Source organism: Nomascus leucogenys, chromosome 18 (assembly GCF_006542625.1).
Source record: "Nomascus leucogenys isolate Asia chromosome 18, Asia_NLE_v1, whole genome shotgun sequence".
NCBI lineage: Eukaryota > Metazoa > Chordata > Mammalia > Primates > Hylobatidae > Nomascus > Nomascus leucogenys.
The window spans coordinates 75,854,913-75,879,535 of NC_044398.1; the positions used below are offsets into that span (position 1 = coordinate 75,854,913).

At 36.1% G+C, this 24,623-nt stretch overlaps 1 protein-coding gene across 4 annotated transcripts in view; it reads left to right on the top strand.

Moving 5' to 3' along the window:
- The window catches only part of TRAPPC13 (trafficking protein particle complex 13), a 39,171-nt gene that overhangs the window by 8,579 nt on the left and 5,969 nt on the right, over window positions 1-24,623 (top strand). For 2 of the 4 annotated variants that reach the window (XM_003265995.4, XM_012497333.2), the window contains exons 2-9: window positions 2,055-2,123; window positions 2,700-2,799; window positions 4,453-4,537; window positions 11,476-11,603; window positions 15,223-15,295; window positions 16,900-16,944; window positions 20,017-20,034; window positions 22,743-22,876. In XM_003265995.4, the coding sequence (XP_003266043.1) occupies window positions 2,055-2,123; window positions 2,700-2,799; window positions 4,453-4,537; window positions 11,476-11,603; window positions 15,223-15,295; window positions 16,900-16,944; window positions 20,017-20,034; window positions 22,743-22,876 (652 nt within the window). The remainder of the gene's footprint in view (window positions 1-2,054; window positions 2,124-2,699; window positions 2,800-4,452; window positions 4,538-11,475; window positions 11,604-15,222; window positions 15,296-16,899; window positions 16,945-20,016; window positions 20,035-22,742; window positions 22,877-24,623) is intronic. The other 2 variants (XM_012497334.2, XM_003265994.4) reach the window with 1 other exon arrangement.

Consider the following 24,623-nt stretch of genomic DNA (forward strand, 5'->3'; position numbering starts at 1 on the left):
TTTTTTTTTTTTTTTTGAGGCGTGGTCTCGCTCTGTCGCCCAGGCTGGAGTGCAGTGGGCGATCTCCACTCACTGCAAGCTCCGCCTCCCGGGTTCACGCCATTCTCCTGCCTCAGCCTCTGCGAGTAGCTGGGACTACAGGCGCCCGCCACCACGCCAGGCTAATTTTTTTTATTTTTGGTAGAGACAGAGTTTCACCGTGGTCTCGATCTCCTGACCTCGTGATCCGCCCGCCTCGGCCTCCCAAAGTGCTGGGATTACAGGCGTGAGCCACTGCACCCAGCCAGATTTGAAGGAATACTTTTAATAATGAACTAGCCCTCTGTGATTCATTTTCTGAAAAATTTTACAAGTTTTTATGATTTTTTAATTTTATGTTTTTGTTTTTATTTTGATGTGGTCAAACAACAGTCTTTAGAAGTAACTGAAAAAGATTTTTAAAAAAATTATAGTGTTTACTCTCATTAGACTATATTTAATAAATATTCAGTTTCATTTTTTTAACTTTTCTGTGGCTTAATTTTTGTCTATTTATATTTAAAGTGAATTTTTTAAATTTTATTTTTCCAGATAGCTAACCATGTCTTTGCACCTGATAATGAATAATCCTTTTGCTAATTGATTTTTTTAACTTCTAATCCTTTAATTGATTTTTTTTTTTGTCAAGAGGTTGTTTTTTAAAATCTCTCTCCCAGCTATTTTTTTTTTTTTTAATGAGACGGAGTCTTGCTCTGTTGCCCAGGCTGGAGTACAGGTGCCGCAATCTCGGCTCACTGCAACCTCCGCCTCCTGGGTTCATGCCATTCTCCTGCCTCAGCCTGCAGAGTAACTGGGACTACAGGCGCCTGCCACCACGCCTGGCTAATTTTTTGTATTTTTAGTAGAGATGGGGTTTCACCATGTTAGCCAGGATAGTCTCAATCTCCTGACTTCATGATCCACCCGCCTTGGCCTCCCAAAGTGCTGGGATTACAGGCGTGAGCCACCATGCCTGGCCACTCCCAGCTATTTCTTTATATAAGTATATCCTATCTTTTTTTTGAAAAACTAATATATCGGTATGGTCTTATATTAATAAGCCAATTAGTTGATTACGGACTTAAATATAATATGTAGTAAATTCAGTTCTTCCTCTTCTTTTTCTCTGTTAATTTCCTTAGCTTATTTTCATTTATTTGTTTCTCTAGATAAACTTTAGACACATTGTCTCATGTTCCAAAAATAAATCTTACTTTTGGTTGGAATTATATAAACCTATATGTTTTCTGACATTTTTGTAATTTCTACACAGAATTAATATTACTTAAAGAAACACTTGGCCAGGCGTGGTGGCTCATGCCTGTAATCCCAGCACTTTGGGAGGCCAAGGTAGGCAGATCACTCAAAGTCAGGAGTTAGGGACCAGCCTGGCCAACATGGTGAAACCCCATCTCTACTAAAAATACAAAAAAAAAAAAAAAATAACCAGGCATTGTGGTGCATTCTTGTAATCCCAACTACTCCGGAGGCTAAGGCAGGAGAATCGCTTGAACCTGGGAGGTGGAGGTTGCAGTGAGCCCAGATCGCGCCACTACACTCCAGCCTGGGTGACAGAGTAAGGCTGTCTCAAAAAAACAAAAAAAACACTTACTGAGTTTCCAATGTTAATATTTTGTTGATATTGTTCACGGCGAAGTCACTTAGAATTTTTTTTTTAAAGCCTTATGCTTTAAAAATTTTTAATTTTTTTAAAGCCTTATGCTCCTAATATTCTTTAAGCTTTAAAAATTATATTTTCCAGTTTTTCTATAATGAATGCATATTGCATTTACATTTAATTTTTATAATTCATAGGTTGTAAATAAATGGTTCTTATATAAAATTCTTTTTGTAACATTACAATTCTTAATAAATCACTGATGTGTGATATAGGAAGTATGTAGTATTATGTTTAGGAAGTATTTAGGTTATATTTTATGTTACTATAAAATGGATGAATATCATACACTAGACTTGAGAATATTAACCCTAAGCAGTATTAATGTTTTGTTTTCTTTTACTTTTTTACTTCACAGTGATGCGGCTGACTAAGCCTACTTTATTCACCAATATCCCGGTAACATGTGAAGAGAAAGACTTACCTGGTATGGCACATGCTTTTCTCTGTTTGCACCTAGGGAAAAGTTAAAACCTGAATTGCCTGCATTACCCTGGACTAAGCCTAGCCCTGTAAATTTTATGCTAACCATTTGCTGGATTCTTTGTTGCCTATTTTTGTATCATGTGAAAGGTGGCCATCTGAGTAACAGGCCTTACTTATGCTCTACAAGCCCAAATTATGTTGATATCTTATGGTAATATGAGACTTACAGTTTAAGATACATTCATATTCATAATACTATTAAAATTGCCTTCATCCTCAAATGTTGCATCAATGTATGTATTAGCATTCCCTTTTTTTTTAGAATTATTGGGGCTTTCTCTAGTATATTTTCTATCTCATGACGTACATTTTTCTTTGTTTCTAAAGTTTCCATTCCCTGTGAGATCAGAATTTTTTTGACATGTTTTGTTATATTAAAATCTAGAAGTTAGACTTTTTCAATATCATCTTTGTCAAGAGGTTGTTTTTTAAAATATCTGTCCCAGCTATTTCTTTATATAAGTAAAAGTTACTTAAAAGGTAGATGTTAGAATTTTATGTTTTTCTCTTCATTCAGGAGATCTCTTTAACCAGCTGATGAGAGATGATCCTTCAACTGTTAATGGTGCAGAAGTTTTAATGTTGGGAGAAATGCTGACTTTGCCACAAAATTTTGGGTAAGAATGACATATTCACATAAGAAACCTTGTAAAGCCATTACAAGTTATGTTTTCAAAAAAGAACCATGGGATGGGGAAATGCTCATGATACATTTCCTTTTTTTTTTTTTTTTCTGAGATGGAGTCTCGCTCTATTGCCCAGGCTGGAGTACAGTGGTGCCATCTCGGCTCAGTGCAACCTCCACCTCCTGGGTTCAAGCAGTTCTCCTGCCTCAGCCTCCCGAGTAGCTGGGATTACAGGCGTGCGCACTGCCCTGGCTAATTTTTGAGTTTTTATTAGAGACGGTGTTTCGCTATGTTAGCCAGGCTGACCTTGCACTCCTGACGTCAGGTGATCCACCTGCCTCGGCCTCCCAAAGTGCTTGGATTACAGGCATGAGCCACCGCGCCTAGGACATGATACATTTGAGGGGCAAAAATATTATTAAAAAATCATACTATGTGATTATGGCTTTCTGTTATTAAAAAAAAGATATATACCAAAATAAAATGTTAATAGTGGTTCCTAGCATAATAGAATTTTAACTTTCTTCTTTAGATCTTACTATATTTTTTAATGGCCACATAGTCTTTTAACTACTAATGTAAATGTCTTTTTCAGAAGCCACTCTTTGTTTTTTGCATCATAGTCCTCTCCCAAAATGAGTTGTCAGACTTGTCAGCTAATTAGGAACTCTAAATTTATTTCTGTTGTTATTCTTAGCTGTATTGTTATTCTAGATTAATAATAAGGTAGAAGCCCCTGGTTCCACTCTGTTTGCAACAGACAGAATTTGAGACAAAAAGAAATTTTACAGATTGTTCTTATAGTTTTACAGAATGTGGTCATTGACTAGCCTCTTGAAAAACTGGGAAATATATTCATGTAAAAAGTACAAAACTATGTAAAATAAAACCACTGGTGATTTTTATTCAAGTAACTTAGGAAATAAAATAAATTGGTAAAAATAACCCAATATCAGTAACTTAGATCTCTTCTAGATTCAGGGAATAAGTTATTTCAAGAATGGAAACTTGGCTTTCTCTAACCTATTCAGATACAAATCCTAAGACTTTAGCATAGATCTAATTTCAATGAGTCTTATCTCTAGTGAGGGTGGCATTTTGTACAGTAGTCAAAGGCCAAGATATATCGTGTTTTATAGATTACATCCATATTTTGAATTGCACTAGGTAATGAATGAGTGGCCTGGTGTGAACAAAGGAATGTTGAAGTACTATTTCACAAGATTTCTATCCTTCAGTAAATGTTTCTCCGTTTGAAGTTCTTAGTGATTCTCAAACAGATTATTTAATGTAAAACCTGATGGGCACGGTGGCTCACGCCTGTAATCCCAGCACTTTGAGAGACCGAGGTGGGCGGATCATGAGATCAGGAGATCGAGACCATCATGGCTAACATGGTGAAACCCCGTCTCTACTAAAAATACAAAAAATTAGCTAGGCGTAGTGGTGGGCGCCTGTGGTCTCAGCTACTCGGGAGGCTGAGGCAGGAGTATGGGGTGAACATGGAAGGCGGAGTTTGCAGTGAGCCTAGATCATGCCACTGCACTCCAGCCCGGGTGACAGAGTGAGACTCTGTCTCAAAAAAAAAAAAAAAGAAAAAAAACCTGAATGGATTTCTGCCTAAATACTTATTTTATTTTACAGGAATATATTTTTGGGAGAGACCTTTTCCAGTTATATCAGCGTTCATAATGATAGCAATCAAGTTGTAAAAGACATATTGGTAAAAGTAAGTAACATTCTTGCTTGGGATGTATTTTAGTCTTTAACAAAGGTTCTTTTTTTTTTAGGCCGGGCGTGGTGGCTCATGCCTGTAATCCCAGCACTTTAGGAGGCTGAGGCAGGTGGATCACCTGAGGTCAGGAGTTCAAGACCATCCTGCCCAACATGGTGAAACACCATCTCTACTAAAAATACAAAAATTAACCAGGAGTGGTGGCATGTGCCTGTAATCCCAGCTACCTGGGAAGCTGAGGCAGGAGAATCACTTGAACCTGGGAGGCTGAGGTTGCAGTGAGCCAAGACTGTGCCACTGCACTCCAGGCTGCCTGGGTGACAGAGTAATACTCCATGCCCCCAAAAATAAAAATAAATAAAACCATCAGATCTCATGAGACTTATTCACTGTCATGAGAACAGCACAGGAAAGACCCACTCCCGTGATTCAGTTATCTCCCACCAGGCCCCTCCCACAACATATGGGAATTACGGCAGCTACAAGATGAGATTTGGGTGGGGACCCAGAGTCAAACCGTATCAGTAGCCATACAATAGAGCATCTCGAAAACCAGGCTAAGGTTTTATTTAACCTTCTTTGAAAAATTATTTTTTAAAACGGACAAAAAAATTAAGAGAAAAAAAAAAAAAACAGGCCTGGCACAGTGGCTCATACCCGGAATCCCGACACTTTGGGAGGCTGTGGCAGAAGGATTGCTTGAGGCCAGGAGTTCAAGACCAGCCTGGGAAACATAACGAGACCCCCATGTCTACAAACAATTGAAAAAGTAGTTGAGCTTGCTGGCACACACCTGTAGTCCCAGCTACTCATGAAGCTGAAACTGGAGGATTGTTTAAGCCCAGGAGTTTGAGGCTGCATTGAGTTTTGCCTGGGCACTCCAGCATGGGCTACAGAACAAGATCTGTCTCTGAAAAAAATTAAATAAAAAACAGCAGGCAGTTGGCTTTTGAGCACTCTTTGTGTTAGAAAGACTGATATGAGCACATTGTATGGGATGCTTTGTAGAAAATGGAACAGTTAGAAGACCTTTGAAGTAGTGTAGAAATTAAAAGATAGAATATGCTAACTCCACTAACAACCTGAAATTTCTTCAAAAGAAAAAGAGCAAAAAGAAGGTAAGAATTCACAGTATGTGGGGGAGAAGTTGTTGTAAAACCTGTCTTAGGGTGATGAGTTCAGGTAATTGGAGTATTGCCAAAAAGGACCTCTAATCAGAATGAGTTTGAAAATGATCATAGAGTTTTAAAGTTAACAAGGACGTTAGAGAGCAAATAGACCCAACTTCCAGAAACTGGATGCAAATTTATGCATACATGTACATATGTTTGTCATATATGGATGGGGTCTCTGCCTTTCATTAAATTAGGGGTTGACAAACTACAGCCTAAAGACCAAATTTGGTCCATTGTCTGTTTTTGTAAGGCTTTTGAACTAAGAATGGTTTTCACATTTTCAAATTATTGAAAAGAATATTTTGTGACGTGAAAATTACATGAAATTGAAATTTCAGGCCAGGTGTGGTGGCTCCTGCCTATAATCCCAGTGCTTTGGGAGCCAAGGCAGGAAGATTGCTTCAGGCTACGAGTTTGAGACCAGCCTACACAACATAGCAAGGCACCGCCTCTACAAACAAACAAAAAAGAAATTCAAATGTCAGTGTCCATAAATAAAGTTTTATTGACACACAGCCATACTCATTTGTTTATGTATTATCTGTGGCTGATTTCCAGCTACCACAGCAGAGTTGTATAGTTGAAGCAGAGATTGTATGGCCTCTAAAATCTAAAATATTTGCTAATGACTTCAGAGAAAAAGCTTGCCAACCTCTGCATTCGATTGTGAAAAGATCTGATTTTCATAAGTTTGAGAACATATACTTTTGTCTTTCTATGTTGTAAATATTGAATTTCTTGGCAATTCAGTAAATACTGGCAATTCAGTAAATTCAGTAAATATTGAATTTATTTTTATAAGATAGATTAATAAAATAGCAAAGGCATATACTTTAAGATGTCAGTAGTATAAAGATCAAAGAATACAGTAGTATGCATGTTCTAAACATGATTTTATATTCATGCCTTTATTCACTTTTATAATAACAATAATTATAAGCAGTGCAGTACTCACCAGGGGTCTTCTTAGGCTCAACTAGACATTCAGACTCATGATATATAATAATACTGTTTTTCTTTTTCCTTCTTTTTTTTTTTTTTTGAGATAGGATCTAGCTCTGTCACCCAGGCTGGAGTGCAGTAGCATGATCATAGCTCACTGTAACCTCAAACTCATGGGCTCAAGGGATCCTACTGCCTTAGCCTCCTGAGTAGCTGGGACTGCAGGGGTGTGACACTATCCCTGTCTAATTTTTTAATATTTTTTAGAGACAAGGTCTTGCTGTGTTCTCAAGCAGGTCTCGAACTCCTGAACTCAAGCGAGCCTCCCGCCTCAGCCTCCCAAAGTGTTGGGATTACACATGTGAGCCACCGTACCTGGCCAGATAAGCCAATTGTGACATCAGAATCACTTAAGAGGATATAGGTCATGAAGCATAGCATGATATTGACCTATATTTGTGTGAGTGTTGTCTTTTGATCAGGTTTTAGGTGTCAGTATTATGGTTGCTTAATAAAAGATTTCAGATGTTTTTCCAGTATTTTCAGTGCTTTGGAACAATATGTGCATCAGGCTAGACTCAGTGTCTCATGGATGTAATCCAGCACTTTGGGAGACCAAGACAGGAGGAGCCCTTGAATCCAGGAGGATCCCCAGGACTTGCCTGGGGAGTATAATGATCGACGTCTCTACAAAAAAGAAATTTAAAAATTCTCTGGCCATGGTGGCGCATACTTGTAGTCCTAGCTACTTGGGAGGCTGAGGCAGGAGGATCACTTGAACTCATGAATTCGAGGCTGCAGTGAGCTATAATTGTGCCACTGCATTCTAGCCTGGATGACAGGGCAATACCCTGTCTGAGGAAAAAAAAAAAGTCAAAACAAATACAGATAACTGTGGATCATTTAGATTACCTATTATTTGAACAATTTATAGAATTCCCTGCAAAATCATATGAGCTAGTTCTTTTCTTTTTTAAAATGGGGAAGCTCCCTGATAACATTTTTTTCTTTTTTTTTTTTTTTTTCCTATGGATACTAGTATGTTTAAGCAGTTTATCTCTAAGGGTGTCAATTTTGTTAAGCTGTTTTTTTCTAGGAAATAATCCATTTCATTTCGTGTAGATTTTCACATTTATCTGCATAGAGGTCTGTAAAGTAGGCTCTTAAAATTTTCTTCTGTTGGCCGGGTGCAGTGGCTCACGCCTGTAATCCCAGCACTTTGGGAGGCCGAGGCAGGTGGATCACCTGAGGTCAGGAGTTTGAGACCAGCCTGGCCAACATGGTGAAACCTCATCTCTACTAAAAATACAAAAATTAGCTGGGTATGCTGGTGGGTGCCTGTAATCCCAGCTACTCAGGAGGTTGAGGCAGGAGAATCGCTTGAACTCAGGAGGCGGAGGTTGCGGTGAGCTGAGATTGTGCCACTGCACTCCAGACTGGGCAACAGTGTGAGACTCCATCTAAAAAAAAAAAAATTTCTTGTATTGCAACATTTTCCCTGGTCATTTTTTCCTTGATTAACTTAGCTAGCTTTTGGTTTGTATATTTTAACTTCAAAAAAAATCCAAGACTTAAAAAATTATATCCCATATGTTTCTATTCTCTTTAATTTGTGCTCTTATTTCTTTTATTATGCTTCTGTTTATTTACTTTATTATTTTTCTACCATTTTTAGCTAGGAATTTTATTCTTTTATTTTGATTCTTTGATTTATATTGATAAAAGTTAATTTTCCTCTGATTCACTGCTTTTTATATCCTGAAGATTCAAATGCATAGCATTTTTATTCTCATTACTTTTGATTTTAAGAGGTGAGGTTTCACTCTGTTGCCCAGGTTGGTGCGATCATAGCTCACTGTAGCCTCCACCTCCAGGGTTCAAGCAATCCTCCCATCTTAGCCTTGTGAATTGCTGTAACTGCAGTTGCTTACCACCACACCTGGCTAATTATTTTTTATTTTTTGGAGACAGCATCTCGCTCTGTTGCCCAATGTAGTGAGACCAAATTAAAAAATAGATTAAAAATTAAAAATTGATGGTGGAAGGAAGAGCTGATGCCTATACTGTACAATGGTAAAGAGGTAGTAGCATTGTTGAACATCCCAAACACCGTATCTTACATTAAGACAGTATAATAAATGTGAAAATACTTTGCAGAATTGCCCAAATTAAAACTTTTTTTTATATTTTTATCATTACTTTTTAAAGAATTCTGTAATTTCACTTGTAATTCACCTTCTACCCAAGGGTTGTTTAGTGGAAAAGCTTTTTAGGGGGAAAGGCTTATTTTTTTTCTATTTTGTTGTTAATAATTTATAGTTTTATTACATTCCAGTCAGTGTTGTTCTTGTAATATTTCAGCTTATGGAACTTACTGATGATGTCTTATGACCAAATACTGATTTTTTATGAATTTTCCATGTGTACTTGAGAAGAATGTGTATGCTTTATTATTGGCTGTAAAGCTGAGATACATATATATATTCATAAGAGCTATTTTATCAATTGTGTTGTTTAGGGCTAGATTCTATATCTTTATTGTCAACTTCATCTGTCTTATACTAAGAGTGGCATGTTTGTCTCATATTACTAGTGTATTTCTATATATATATTCTAAAATCTCATATGTTTTGCTTTATAAAGACTGCTGTTTCGGCCGGATGCGGTGGCTCGTGCCTGTAATCCCAGCACTTTGGGAGCCCGAGGGGGCAGATCACTTGAGGCCAGAAGTTTGAGACCAGCCTGGCCAACATGGTGAAACCCCGTTTCTGCTAAAAATACAAAATTTAGCCAAGCTTAGTGGCACTTGCCTGTATTCCCAGCTACTGGGGAGGCTGAGGCAGGACAATCACTTGAACCTGGGAGGTAGAGGTTGCAGTGAGCCAAGATAGTGCCACTGCACGCTAACCTGGGTGACAGAGCAAGACTCCATCTCCAAAAAAAAAAAAAAGTTTAGGAATTTTTAGGGCTGGGCGCAGTGGCTCACGCCTATAATCTCGGCACTTTGAGAGGCCAAGGCGGGCAGATCACCTGAGGCCAGGAGTTCAAGACCAACCTGGCCAACATGGTGAAACCCCATCTCTACTAAACATACAAAAAATTAGCTGAACGTGGTGATGGGCACCTGTAATCCCAGCTACTCGGGAGGCTGAGGCAGGAGAATCGCTTGAACCTGGTAGGCAGAGTTTGCAGTCAGCCGAGATCATGCCATTGCACTCCAGCCTGGGCAACAAGAGTGAAACTCTGTCTCAAAAAAAAAAAAAAAAAAAAAGAATTTTGAATCTCAGCTTTATTACTTATGAATTATATAACCTTGGGAAAGTTGTTACTTTTCTGTGCCTTGGTATCATTGTCTGTGAAATGGGGATAATACTAATACCTACTTCAGGATATGGGGATTAAATGAATAATATGCTTAGAAAACAGGGCCTTGCACATAATAGGTACCAAATAAATGTGAGCTACTATTGTTTTATAACTGAGTATAACAAAAGACACAGCACTAATAAATATCCCATTTCAAAGTGTTTAACATGAGATGACTGGGTTAGAATTAACTGCAAAACTGTTTTTTAAAAGAAACAAAAACTTAAAAGAATCCTAACTCTCATGTAAAAACCTCCACTAATTCCCGTGACCTAATGTGATCTTTGCTTTCCCTCAATTTTTTTTTTTGCCTTGGAAGTTTTATCATAAATTCATCCATTCATTATTCAACAAATATTGATTAATTGTCTACTATGTGCCAGGCACCATGCTATAGTGGTGAGCAAGAGAAGACGAGGTTCCTGCCTCCATAGTCTTTTCTGGTAGGGGAGACAGAAAGAAACAGGTAAACAAAATCGTAAATAAGGTAATTATAGATTGTGATAAATGTTACAAAGGAAGCAAAAGTTGAATGTGATAGAAAGTAATTGAGATAAGGGAGAGGGTAGTTTTAAGACAGAGTGATAAATGTTCAAAAGGAGAAAAAAGAAATATAATGGAGCATCATCGGGTGGAGGGAAAGTGCTACTTTAGACGAGGTAGTGCTTTCTTAGTTGGTGGCTTTAATGTCATTTTCTAGTTCTCTTATAAACTAATTGGTCTCTGACATCTAATTTTGTTTTGGATGATTACTTATCTTACTTTAGTGTTATATACTAGCACATACATACATGTCTATTTGTTTCAGTGAAGTCCATCTGAATATATATTTAAAAACCATGTGTTCATACTGATGCCTCAAATTCCAGTCCAACACCAAAGGCTTCATTGTAGCTTCCCCTCTTTCCTTATTTGTACCTTATTTTTTCTCTGAAGGTAAGAAACCTGTCTCTTGTTATCCACAATGTATTATTTTGTTTTGTCCTAGTATACACATAAAATAGTGAAAAAACACATGTGTCGTAGCTAGAGTACATTTGTGTACCATTCTTTTTGTCTTCAGCCATAGATTACAGTTAAGATTTTGTTTTCCAAACTTACTTAGGTTAGTTCCACTTTTACCCTTCCCTCTGCTATAGCCCAACTGTATTCTTCATTTGTAATACAGTTAGGTTCATTTGTTACTATTTGTATTCCGTTTTGAATTCTCCCTAATTCCTGCTTGATTTTATTTATTTATTTATTTTTTTGGTGGGGGGGTGGTGTGCCATTGCCATGGTTCTAAGCATTAGAGCTATACAGAAAGGTTTACACAGAATAGTGTTGCTCCCCCTTTCATCCTTCTTTCCTAATTCTTATTCGCCTATTCTTTCCACTCATAGCCATGCACACCCTTTAGGTAACCAGTCTCATTTGAACTTTTTTTTTTTTTTTTAACTTTCTTTCAAGGCTGATCTTCAGACAAGTTCTCAGCGTTTAAATCTTTCAGCCTCCAATGCTGCAGTGGCTGAACTTAAACCAGATTGTTGTATTGATGATGTCATACATCATGAAGTCAAAGAAATTGGAACACACATGTAAGGATTAATTTTATTAGTTCTCAAAGGTTTTTACTTATATATGGCTTTGTTTGAAATTTTTGCTTTCTTTTCATTCACCATGAAGCGTAGGAACCTACTTCAAAAGGAATTTTATGTTCTGTGTTTGCATGTTTACCAGAAATAAAGTTTAAACCAAATGTTTGTTTTGTAGGGAGAAAATCCAATTTATCATGATTTATCTCTAGTTTTATTTTTTTACATCTACAATCTCTAAAAAATGAAAAGCTGTGCAAAATGTTTAAAACCCAGGTAGCACTCTAGAAGTAAATTTATTGTGTTTTGAAATGCTAGTAACTGATGTTCATAGTGTTTATTTTTAAATTCAGTTTTTCAGTTTTGTATTTAACCAGGTATATACACTCTGTCCTGAGAACTCAGAAATGTAGGACCAAAATAAGGCGCACTGTGAAAAAAAATCAAATTCTGTATTCCTGCCCTGTGTATGTATTTGAATGTGAATGCTCTATTTTTCTTTCAGTCTGAGAGGCAATATGAAAATTTTAGCCATCTGAAGTAACTTTAGACTTCTTCATCTCCTTTAGAAATCCTGCATCCAGTCAGTTCACAAAATCCTATTAATTCTCCTGAATATCTTTCATTTATCTCTTCTTCATCTCTACTATACCACTTTTGCTTCCCTTTGTGCCCATTGAAGTATATAATATTAACTGTTATTTAATCAGTTAATTTTGGTGACAAGCTCTGTTGTAGGACTTTTTCATGTATATTCTTTGGGCTTTGGAGTCAGACTTCCCAGAATTCAAATTTCAGCTTCATCATTTGTTAAGTGATCTTGTATAAGTCACTTAATTCTTCAGTGATCTCCCATTGTCCTTAGGAAATTCTGACTTTGCAAATGTTTTACAAAGCTCTCTGCAACCTAATTCTTACCAACCACAGTAGTTCTTACCATCACCACCCATCCCTCCCTCTCCACCCTGCAGTCATTATTTGACTTCTTTTATCTCCAGACTCCATGGATTGAAATGCATTCTTCCCTTACAAAGGAATACTTATGGCATTTTATTTAGTTTACTTCTACTTCTCTTTCATATCTCAGATTCAGCACTACTTCCTCAAGAAGTTTTCCTAACCTCCTAGACTAGATTAAATCCCACTTTTTGTATCTTCTATAGTACCCACCATTTATCATTTTTTAAAATGTTTCGTACTTACTTATTGAGTGCCTGCCTTTCCCATTAAAGTAGGAGATGCATGAAGTCTGCTGTAGTCCAAGGATTTAGCAGAGAACAGAAGACAGTATTTATTGAAATGGTAATAAATGTGTAAAATCTCCATTTTACAGAAAATGAGACTTGTACAATTAAGCAGCTAGTTTAGAAGACATAGAACTCAAATCCAAACCTAGTTTTAGATCCTCTACCTTGCTATACTATTCTTACTGTGAGCACTTAGAAGGCATGTATTGTGCTTTGGTCAGTCCTCTTCCTAGCCCCTGCCTTACTTAGTCAGTACTAGGCAGCACAAGTATAAAGGAGAAATTAAATTACCTGCTAATGTTACCACCCCATATAACCAACCACTGTTAAAATATTAGTATATTTCTTTCCAGTCTTTTTGAATACATATATAAAATGTGTATGAATAATTTAATATTTTACAAAATTTTGGCCATATTGCTCATAGTTTTATTTTTTTAAATACACTGTGAACATTTTCACACACAACAGACACTATTTTTTGAAAACACAGTTTTTGAGCTGGGTGTGGTGGCTCATGCCTGTAATCCCTAATCATTTGGGAGGCTAAGGTGGGCAGATCGCTTGAGCTCAGGAGCTCAAGACCAGCCTGGGAAACATGATGAAATCTCATCTTTACAAAAAATACAAAAATTAGCCAGACGTGGTGGAGCATGCCTGTAGTCTCAGCTAGTCAGGAGACTGAGGTGGGAGGATCGCTTGAGCCCAGGAGGTCAAGGGTTCAGTGATCCATGATCACGCCACTGCTCTCCAGCCTGGGTGACACAGTGGGACCCTGCCTCAAAAAAAAAAAACTTTTTTTTTACATGACTCCATCTAACACAATTGTACAGTGTTTTTTGTTTACTGTAATGTTGGATGTTTATTTTCATTTTTTCACTGTTAAAAGTAACAGAGATGAACACCTTAATGTTTCCTTATGTGGAATATTTGAAGTGGTTTTACTATGAGAACACATAAGCATTTTTAAGGCTTTTTCACCTAAAGATTGTTTTCTAAATTTCTTCCAACCACTAGCAGGGTAGAAAGACAGTTTCTCTAAACCCCCACCAACTCTGATATCACTTATAAAGAATTTTTTTCAAATCTTGATAAACAGAAAAATATTACCTCGTTATTTTAATGTGTTTCTCTGACTACTTGTGAGGCTGAACATTTTCACATTTTTGTTAGCCAGTTATGGTACTGTGATTTAACTGTGTATTCCTTTTTTCATGTTTTGAGTTATCTGTTGGTGTTTTGCTTATTAACTTATGGGAACCCTTTGTCATATTAAGTATTAAAATGTAACCACTTTCTCGTATTGTTACAAGTATTTTATCCTAGTTTATATCTGCTTTGTAATTGTTTTAGTGTTTTTGATTCAACTTAAAATTTTTTACATAACCGTATTTCTCATTGCATTTATGTTAAGAAATCTATCTGGATTTTTTTTTTTTTTTTTTTTTTTTTGAGATGGAGTCTCACTCTGTCGCCCAGACTGGAGTACAGTGGTGCAATCTCAGCTCACTGCAAGCTCTGCCTCCCGGATTCACGCCATTCTCCTGCCTCAGACTCCCAACTAGCTGGGACTACAGGTGCCCGCCACCATGCCTGGCTAATTTTTTGTATTTTTTTAGTAGAGACGGGGTTTCATCATGTTAGCCAGGATGGTCTCAATCTCCTGACCTCATAATCCGCCCGCCCCGGCCTCCCAAGGTGTTGGGATTACAGGCGTGAGCCACCGCACCTGGCCTTTTTTTTTTTTTTTTGAGATGGAGTTTTGCTCTGGTTGCTCAGGCTGGAGTGCAATGGCGCAATCTCAGCTCACCACAAACTCCACCTCCTGGGTTCAAGCGATTCTTCTGCCTCAGCCTCCTGAGTAGCTGGGATTACAGGCGCCTGCCACCACGCCCGGCTAATTTTTGTAATTTTAGTAGAGACAGGGTTTCACCATGTTTGCCAGGCTGCTCTCGAACTCCTGACCTCAAGTGATCTGCCCGTGACCTCCCAAAGTGCTAGGATTACAGGCATGAACCACTGTGCCCAGCTGGAATTTTTTTAATCCATATTTTTTTCTAGTTTATATGAACTTGTTTTATATACTCAAATATTTGATTATTCTGAGAATTATTTTGGAATATATTTCACCTTTCAGATGAAGTCAGGAAGTTTCTGATTTTGTGCTCCAAAAATGTTATATCTCATTTTACTAATCAGAGCTTTCTTGTTCATGTAATTATGTCCATATCTATTCTTTTTCCCCTGCTCTAATCTCACACATCCACACCATAGATATAAGTGTTTTCCAAGTTTCTTAGTAGAATTGAGGTGTGTTTGATTTACTATTAAAATTAAAAATGATTCAGAATCATTAAGACATCTTTCTGTTTCAGCTTGGTATGTGCTGTGAGTTATACAACTCAGGCTGGAGAAAAAATGTATTTTAGAAAATTCTTCAAATTTCAGGTATTGAATATGACAATGGTAAATAGTTTTTATATGCCTTTTTCTTCCTGGTAGTATACAGTTATTCCTGTTTATCTGCAGGGAAAACAAGCTCCAAATAAAGCAAATAGCTCAATATTTTTGAATTTGTCATATGACTAGCAGTCTAAACTCAGACTAAATTAAGGTGAATAAAAGCAGAGGAATTATCATTGCCAATATGTTTTTGTAATGAAACTTTAAGGTGTTTATTCAAAATAAAAAAATAGCTGAGTCTGGCACAGTGGCTCACACCTATAATCCCAGTGCTTTGGGAAGCAAAGTGGGGAGGATCACTTGAGGCCAGTTCAAGATAGCCCAGACAACATGACCTAGGACTACAGGTAGCGCAAGCCTATAATCCTAGCTAGTTGGGAGGCTGAGGCAGAAGGATCGCTTGACCCCAGGCTTCAAGGCTTCAGTGAGCTGTGATGATGCCACTGCACTCCAGCTTGGTCAACAGAGCAAGACTCTGTCTCCAAAAAGTAAATAACTTCTTTTTATGGCCTGACAAAACACACAGTGTAGACAAGGGATAAAATGAGTGTAAAGTCCAGATAAAATGAGGGTAAATAATATCAAATTTCTAAAGAAATTTAAAGGAGAAACAACTGACTTGGAGTGAGTAGACTGAGCTTCCTTCAAAGACTCCAGGAATCACTGGAACTTTAAGTTGAGTTTTGTATTAATATACAGTTTTCAGCGTCCATCAAAAATAGTTTCAAAACATTGGTTTAGCACATTTATGTGGGTAAGGGGTGAGGAAATGTGAATACCACGTATGTCTATTATAAATATAGATCTAAATATGATGCTGTATATGGTTTTTTTCATTCCTCTGTAAGTAGAAGAAAAAATACTATTCATAGGGAAAAAAATCTGCCATTCTTTTGCTGAATCATTCATTTGCATGCTTTTTGAAAGAAAATAAAAAGTGATTCAATTTTTTTTTTTTTTTTTTTTTTGAGACGGTGTTTCACTCGTTGCCCAGGCTGGAGTGCAATGACGCGATCTCAGCTCACTGCAGCCTCCACCTCCTGGGTGCAAGCGATTCTCCTGCCTCAGCCTCCCAAGTAGCTGAGATTACAGGCACCCGCCACCATGCCCAGTTAATTTTTGTATTTTTAGTACAGACGGGGTTTGGCCATGTTGGCCAGGCTTGTCTCAAACTCCTGACCTTAGGTGATCCGCCTGCCTCGGCCTTCAAAAGTGCTGGGATTATAGGAGTGAGCCATTGCACCCAGCTCAGTTGCTTTTTTTGCAAACAGTTCTTGTGAATATACATATAGAAAAATACGTAAAATATATGTGTTTTGTTTAACAAAATATGGAGCAAAAACCCATGTAATGTAACTATCACCCAGTCAAGAAATAATGGTAGCCTTTCAAAAAATACATTTGGGATTCTTTTTTCTTTTCTTTTTTTTTTTTTTGGAAGAATATTGCATGCCTATTAGAAAAGTCTTTTAACAATTAAAATTGGAAAATGACTGACAAACTTACACTATTTGATTTAAAATAAATAAATAAATAAATAAATGGTCACATGATAACAATCTCCTGATTGATATGCTTTATTTAACCAGGTTCTCAAACCATTGGATGTGAAAACCAAATTTTACAATGCAGAGGTAAGTGTTGAGTGCTTAATGAGATTTCATATTAAACATTAAGATCTTATTTGACTAAAAATCTCTTATATACATTTCTAATACTGAAGCAAATCGCCAATGTGACTGTAAATTATTTGAAAAAATCACAAATTTCAGTTAAAATTGAATAATTTTATTATAGGTCTCATAATCTTTTTCAACTTACATGGAATGAATGTGTCTTGATTTTTATTCTCATTGTTAATTTTATAGGGCTTTCATCTCCTTTCGTTAAATGATTGCCCTCTCATTCCATTTAATGGTGGTTGTTACACTAGCAATCTTTCATTTACATGTGGTTCGGGATTTTACAAAAATTGAATTAGTAGATCTAATGCTGCAAAATAGATTTAATATTCACATGGAAAAATACTGACAAGTGAAGCTTAGCACATTAAATTATTTCCAGGGTAGTCAGTTTGCCAGCCAGAATTAGGTTGCTGAGTTTGGTGTAATGGCTTTAAAAGCTCTTCGGGAAAAACAAGTTTGGCAAAAAGAGAAGTAACTTTTATAATAGAAGATACTCTATCTTTTACCCTAAAAATAAGAGATAAAATAGAACTTGCCATAGGAGAAAGGATTTATTGCTTGGATTTCTTTTCTAAGATTCTGTTTTATCTTGGCTTCTAGAGCTGCAGAAAAATCAGATCTCTTGCTAGCCCTCTTATCCCCCAAAATCATGTGTTTCATACCAGTGATAAATTCAAAGATATCCAAATACAGTATTTTGAAATGAAGATTATATCTCTACTACTCTAAAACCAGATAATGATCAGACATTTTCAATCACATGGCAAATTTGATATTTATTTTTACCATCCACAATCTGAATTTTTACTCAGTAAAATTTATACGATAACTAGGATTTCTAAGATGTCAAAGTTAAGGAACCTAACCTGCAGCGAAGACCTATTAGGAGAAAAGAAAAAATGCGTATAGTAACAAAACTACCTAGAATGGAATATAGTGAGAATGATATGAAAAGATGTGCTGCAAGAGCTCTCGGGAATGTGATCTTGGAATAGTTTAAAGAAGCTTTATGGAAGAGTAGGAAAACTGGATTGGAAACTGAAAGGAAATGCATGTTGGAAACAGACAAGTGTCAAAGCAGTGAAGGCATTCAAGCAGGGTTACAAATGGATATGAAATATCAAGTACATAGGAAAGAGCATACATATTTGACGAGAGGGAAAAGCATCATCAAGAAGATTACTAGATGTTTACAAAGTTGATGTTTCTTTTGTGGGGGATAGGTGAATTGGAGTAATACGCATTTATTCCCTCTTTTTTGTTATTAATTGCATATTGTTGATTAATTACAGTATAGCTAGTCAGCATGGTGAGATTTAAATAGTCTAATTTTTGCTGGAAAAGATTTCATTTATAGTATGAGGGGAAAATGTTAACTATTCTGTTAGAAAATTAATTTAAAATAGGGCAATAGGTGGGTTTTTTTCTGTAACTGGCTCCTAGGAGTCACATATTCAGCTATTTTAGGTTTTCTTCATTAAAAATATGGTAGTACACTAAGATACCTGTCAATTAGTTTTATAACGCTAATAGAGTGATTTGTGAATAATTTTAAAAATTGCTAGTTTTTCTACAAACATTATAGAAGTGACATGCTCTCCATAAAGAAATAAAAATTCACAATTCCACCACACCAATTGATTTTTCATTAATACATACTCTTTTGCAGTCTTTATTCACTTATATGTAATATTCTATTTTTATAATCACGACAATTTTGTTTGCTTCCTTTGTCGGTTAACATTACATGTTGACATAATCTTTAAATCTTGCTAACAAACTTCAATCAAAATAATTTCAGTAATATTCTGAACTTTTGAAAATAGATCTCACTTTAAAAATTACGAGTGAACAAATAGCATTTTGGGTCTCTCTAAGATACTTAATATTACCTGTTAGACAAACAAATACTGTTCAGCCACTAGCATGAGGCAGATTATGTTGACCCCAACCAAGAATTTCAGGTAGATTGTAGGAGTTAATAAACCACAGCAATATCAGTAAGTGATGCTTATTGCTCTGTGCTGTAGTCCTTTTACAGTTAATATTATTGGCCCCACATCTGTCTCAAACATATATTTTGATACTGTTACTAATAATGCTGTAATATGTGAATCACCTAAAGGAAAACAAGTTCATGAAAAAATTTGTTACAGTCTTCCAAGATAGAAAAGCCTTGCAGGAAGATTGGTGAGAGTAGAAGCTAGGATTCAAACATTTGGTCACCTGCCAGGTACCGAAGAGAAATATAAACAGAACATCTTCCCAATTCTCCAGGGACCTGCATCCAGTAGAGGAGACTGACATGACGTAACTATAATGTAAGCCCCTCCCACACATATAACCCAAATCATGAAGTAACATATCCTGGGTACCTAGAGAGGTGAAAAATGATTTCCAGCTATGCATTTGATGGAGGTGACATTTGAGATTGCTCTTAATAAAATGTTGAAGAAATATATAAGAAAAAAAGGCTAACTATGAAATCTACTAAGAAGAAGAGAATAAATTCTCAATTTTTTCGAGTGGTTCAGCCCCACATTCCCTGAAGTGATCAACGGAACTCTAATTGCCCAAGATATTCCTTAAAAAGAGGATTCCATTATTACATAAATTTAAGAGAGGGTATACAGTGTATGTCTATTCTGAATGTGGAGGATAGTATATATTCATCCTAAATTATCTATGAAGAATTGCAATGTTGGTAAAGAATTATAGAACTAGAAAGTCATGGGGTATACCTCTCTGCTCCAAAATGTGCCCTTAACAGTTTGCTACTGTTGAGTATTCAGCCATAGGGTCCTTCTCTATACCATTGTCATTTAACCTTAGCAGTTTCACCTTTTTAGAAAAATGGTTTGTCATATTTCTTTGTTGCTTCCTGTTTACTTTCTTATTTACTAATGCTGTCTTGTTTAGTAATTTTAAAAATGCAGAAATGCATTTTATTTTAAAGTAATTCTTTTTTCTTTAACATTTAACTCTGATTTTTCTAATTATTCTTTTTTATTTTTCCATTAGAGTGACCTCAGTTCTGTGGTAATTTGATTTTTTATTATAAATTTTTATACGTTTCTTACTCACCACTTTTTGACTCTGCCTAATTAATCTCTCTTTAAAAACATAGTGGAAAAACAGTTAGTTGTGAATACCACCTATGTGACTTCAGAAAGATTATATATAATTTTATGTACTTTTTAATTATATCAATTTTCTATTCTGTGGGGGAAAATTAGCTCAAAAGTTAAATTGTCATATTGAAACAATTCTCATTTTCGGTGTTTCTTCTTTAGATTTTTTTTTTAAAGAGGTATGTTACCTTGTGTAAAATGGCCTTGTGATTTTCATCATCTTACTGTAAAATACCCGATTATCCTAGCCTTCAGTTCTTTGAGTAGACTGTATAATCGAAATTCATTTTCAGACGCACAGTGGTTTTAGTTTTAAGTCTGGGTCAGGTAATGATGGCCGCTTGACAAAATGAAACAAGAAAAGCAAATTTTCCCAACTTGGCTAAAATTTTATTTTCAAAGTTATATTTACAATAAGCAGCATTTGCTTATATCACATTACATATGTAATAACATCAACTGCCTTAGCACTGAATTCTTAATTTTTAAAATATCAAATTGCTTTACACTAACTGTTCAAACTAACTTGATTTTCCATTATGCTGCTTGTTTTTCTTTCGTTTTATCTAAGCTCTTCCTAAATTTATGCGGAAAATTGCAGTTTTTAAATTGGAATGTGGGACTGTGGTTATTTTTTTTAAAAGCAATGGATTGATGGGATATATGTACTTTTTTTTAGAACCAGTAACCAAAAAATGCCATTAAATGATACACTTTTTTAAACTGATTAATCATTTTATTTCTATTTTCATTTGAACACATGTCCCAAAGACTAAAGAATCTGTTTTATTTTAGATCATAGTACGTTATAACTTAATCATTGTATTTTTGCAAATGATTTTCATTTTCTTGGTGTTAATGTTTAAAAAGCTCAGCCAGGTGCAGTGGCTCATGCCTGTAATCTCAGCACTTTGGGAGGCCGAGGCGGGCAGATCACGAGGTCAGGAGTTCAAGACCAGCCTGGCCGACATGGTGAAACCTCATCTCTATAAAAAATACAAAAATTAGCCAGGCATGGTGGCACTTGCCTGTAATCCCAGTTACTTGAGAGGCTGAGGCAGGAGAATCACTTGAACTCAGGAGGCAGAGGTTGCAGTGAGCTGAGATCACACCACTGCACTCCAGCCTGGGTGACAGAGTGAAACTTCGTCTCAAAATAAATAAAAATACAAAAATTTAGCTGGGCATGGTGGCACTGCCTATAGTCCCAGCTACTGGGGAGGCTGAGGCAGGAGAATTGCTTGAACCTGGGAGGCGGAGGTTGCAGTGAGCCGACATCTTGCCACTGCACTCCACTCTGGGCAACAGAGCAAGACTCCATCTTGTGGGGGTAGGGGGAAGCTCATAGGCCAGGCACGGTGGCTCACGCCTGTAATCCCAGCACTTTGGGAGGCCAAGGTGGGTGGATCACTTGAGGTCAGGAGTTCTAGACCAGCCTGGCCAACATGGTGAAACCCTGTCTCTACTAAAAATACAAAAATTAGCTCAGTATGATATTGTGTGCCTATAATCCCAGCTACTCGGGAGGCTGAGGCAGGAGAATCCCTTGAACTCGGGAGGCGGAGGTTGCAGTGTACTGAGATCACGCCACCACACTCCCGCCTAGGTGACAGAATGAGACTCTGTCTCAAAAAAATAAAAAGCTCTTAAGTGGCAAATTTTTCTGGTCATAGTTGATTTTATGTTACTTATGTGTAGTAAACATATTACTATGAAACTTTTGTAAAAAATTCTTGAATACCCTTAGTGTATCATTTTTTATGTAGGTTTGTTTCAAAGATAAATCAAGTTAGTCTGTTATCCTTCAATTACATGAAGGAAAATAATAACCAAATAGCATAAAATAATGTTTAGCATAATTAGGGGAGTTAATTTATCTAAATTTATCTAATTATCTAATTTATCTAATTATTTAAATTACCTACTGGCAAATATTGCTGAATAGCATCAGCTTTAAAGTCTGTCACTGAGGCTACAAAATACCTTTTGCCTGATTTAAAAGCTCTACGATGGTGAAGTATAATCCACATATTCTTTTTTTAGCCCTCAATATACATTTAAAATGAACTAAGAAATCACTAATGACCACTCGCAAATTGCTTTAATTTAAAAAGTTAAGTCCTTCAAGATTACAAAATAGATTATTCATAGTATTAGTGGTCACTACACTATCTAAATTGACATTAATATGACAATCAAAGTTATACTGCCATATTATGAAGACTTAATTATCTTAACATAATACTGAAATTATAGGAGCATAGGTATATTCATCATACTAAAGCACATTTTAATATTTTAATACCTAATGAAAAGAATTAGAGTATTTGTAAATGAAATTCCAGTTAAGTATTTTGGGATGTTAAGACAAAATATAGTTATCCTCCATCCATTGTTTGACAAGGTATCAGTTGACTAACACTTGACTTTGCTCCTGTTAATTATGATAGGGTGAAGATTTCTTTTCTTGCATTAATTGTGGTAACTTTGATTTGCAGGCATGAACTAATCACATTTGTGGTTAATATTTTTTCTTCATAGAGATAAGATATTTTTGTTGAGATAAATATTTTAAATGCTGCCACACTTTGGTGGATATTTTTTTCATGTCCTCAGACTGATGAAGTATTTCTGGAAGCCCAGATTCAGAATATGACAACCTCACCTATGTTTATGGAGAAAGTTTCATTGGAGCCATCTATTATGTACAGTGTAACAGAATTAAATTCAGTCAGCCAAGCTGGAGAATGGTAAATATTAATTATGAAGTCTTTATCCTTGTTTTGAAAGATACATGCTTTTCTAAACATCCATTGCTCTTCAGTGGGTTTTTTTTAAATTAAGACTATTTTTAAAGAATTTGAGGTTCATAGAAAAATTCATCAGAAAGTAGAGTTTCCACATACCCTCTTCCACTCCTCGCAGTTTCTCTTGTTATTTATATCTTGTTTTTTATTTTATTTTTATTTTTATTTATTTATTTATTTATTTTTTGAAAGAGTCCAGCTCTGTGGCCCAGGCTGGAGCAGTCTTGAGCTCCTGACCTCAAGCGATCTGCCCGCCTTGTCCTCCCAAAGTGCTGTCCTTACAGGCGTGAGCCACTGTGCCTGGCCTACATCTTGTTTTAATGTGGTACATTTACTACAATTGATGAACCGATACTGACACTTATTACTAACTAATGTCTATAATTTACATTAGAGTTCACACTTTTTGTTGTATGTTTTATTGTTTTTGGTTTTTGGTTTGTTTTGTTTTAAGAGACAGGTCTCATTAATGTTGCCTAGGCTGAAGTCAAATTTCTGGACTCAAACGATCCTCCCAAGTATCTGGGACTATAGGCAAGCACTGTAGGTTTTGACAAATATATAACATGTATCCACCATTACTATATTATGCAAAATAGTTTCACTTTCCAAAATCTCTCCTGTGCTCCATCTTCATCCCACCATTACATAAAAATAAAGATCCTAGCCCTTTGCATTTCATGTTTTACTATTCAAAGCATTTGGTTTTTTAAGTCTCATAAAAATCCAGTAAATATGAATCCCATCATTGCTATCCTGCAAATGATAAAATGGAGGAATGTGAAGGAATGGTGGAGAAGTTAAAAAGAGTAAGGGTGAATGTGGGTTTAAAAAAGAAATACTCTCTCAACATCAAAAGAAAAGGACATAGGAATAGATGGTTTCATATTTTGTGAAAAGGAAATACATATACCTTTCTACAGCTAATTTAAAAGAGGAAGAATAAATGTAAGGTTGACAATAATACAGATAAGAAAGTAATAGGCTGGGTGTGGTGGCTCATGCCTGTAATCCTAACCCTTTGAAAGGCTGAGGCCAGAGGATCGCTTGAAGCCATGAGTTCTAGACCAACCTGGGCAACTTAGCATTTTTTTTATTTAGCTGGGCATGGTGGTACACTCCTGTATTCCTAGCTCCTTGGGAGAGAGGCAGGAAGGCTGCAGTGAACCATGATTGCACCACTGTACTCCAGCCTGGTGACAGAGAGAGATCCTGTATTTTAAACAAAAAAAAAAAAAAAAAGAAGAAGAAGAAGAAGAAGAAGGTAATAGCTTGGGATAGCACCTGAATTTCTTAATTAGGAATGAAAAGTTTGCTTTTATATTATTAGGTTGGGTACACGCAGAAAAGTTCATAGCTTCTTTCATCTTCACTGAGGAAAACAATTTTCCATTCTTTTCTAGATGTTTTAGTTCATTTTGAAAATTAGTTTAGAATGGTATGTCTCTTATTATTCTAAACTATTATCTTTGATAATTTTAGAGAAAAGAGACAGGATACTTAAGGTTCTGGTTCCTGTTGCACTTTTCAGTTAATTGATACATGTTCAATTTTATAAGTAATATATTACATTCTATTATAAAGAACCTCCTTGAACCCAGAAGTTAGAAGTTACAGTGAGCTATGATCATACCACTGTACTCCAGCCTGGGTGACACAGCAAGACCCTGTCTCTTAAAATTATTTAAAA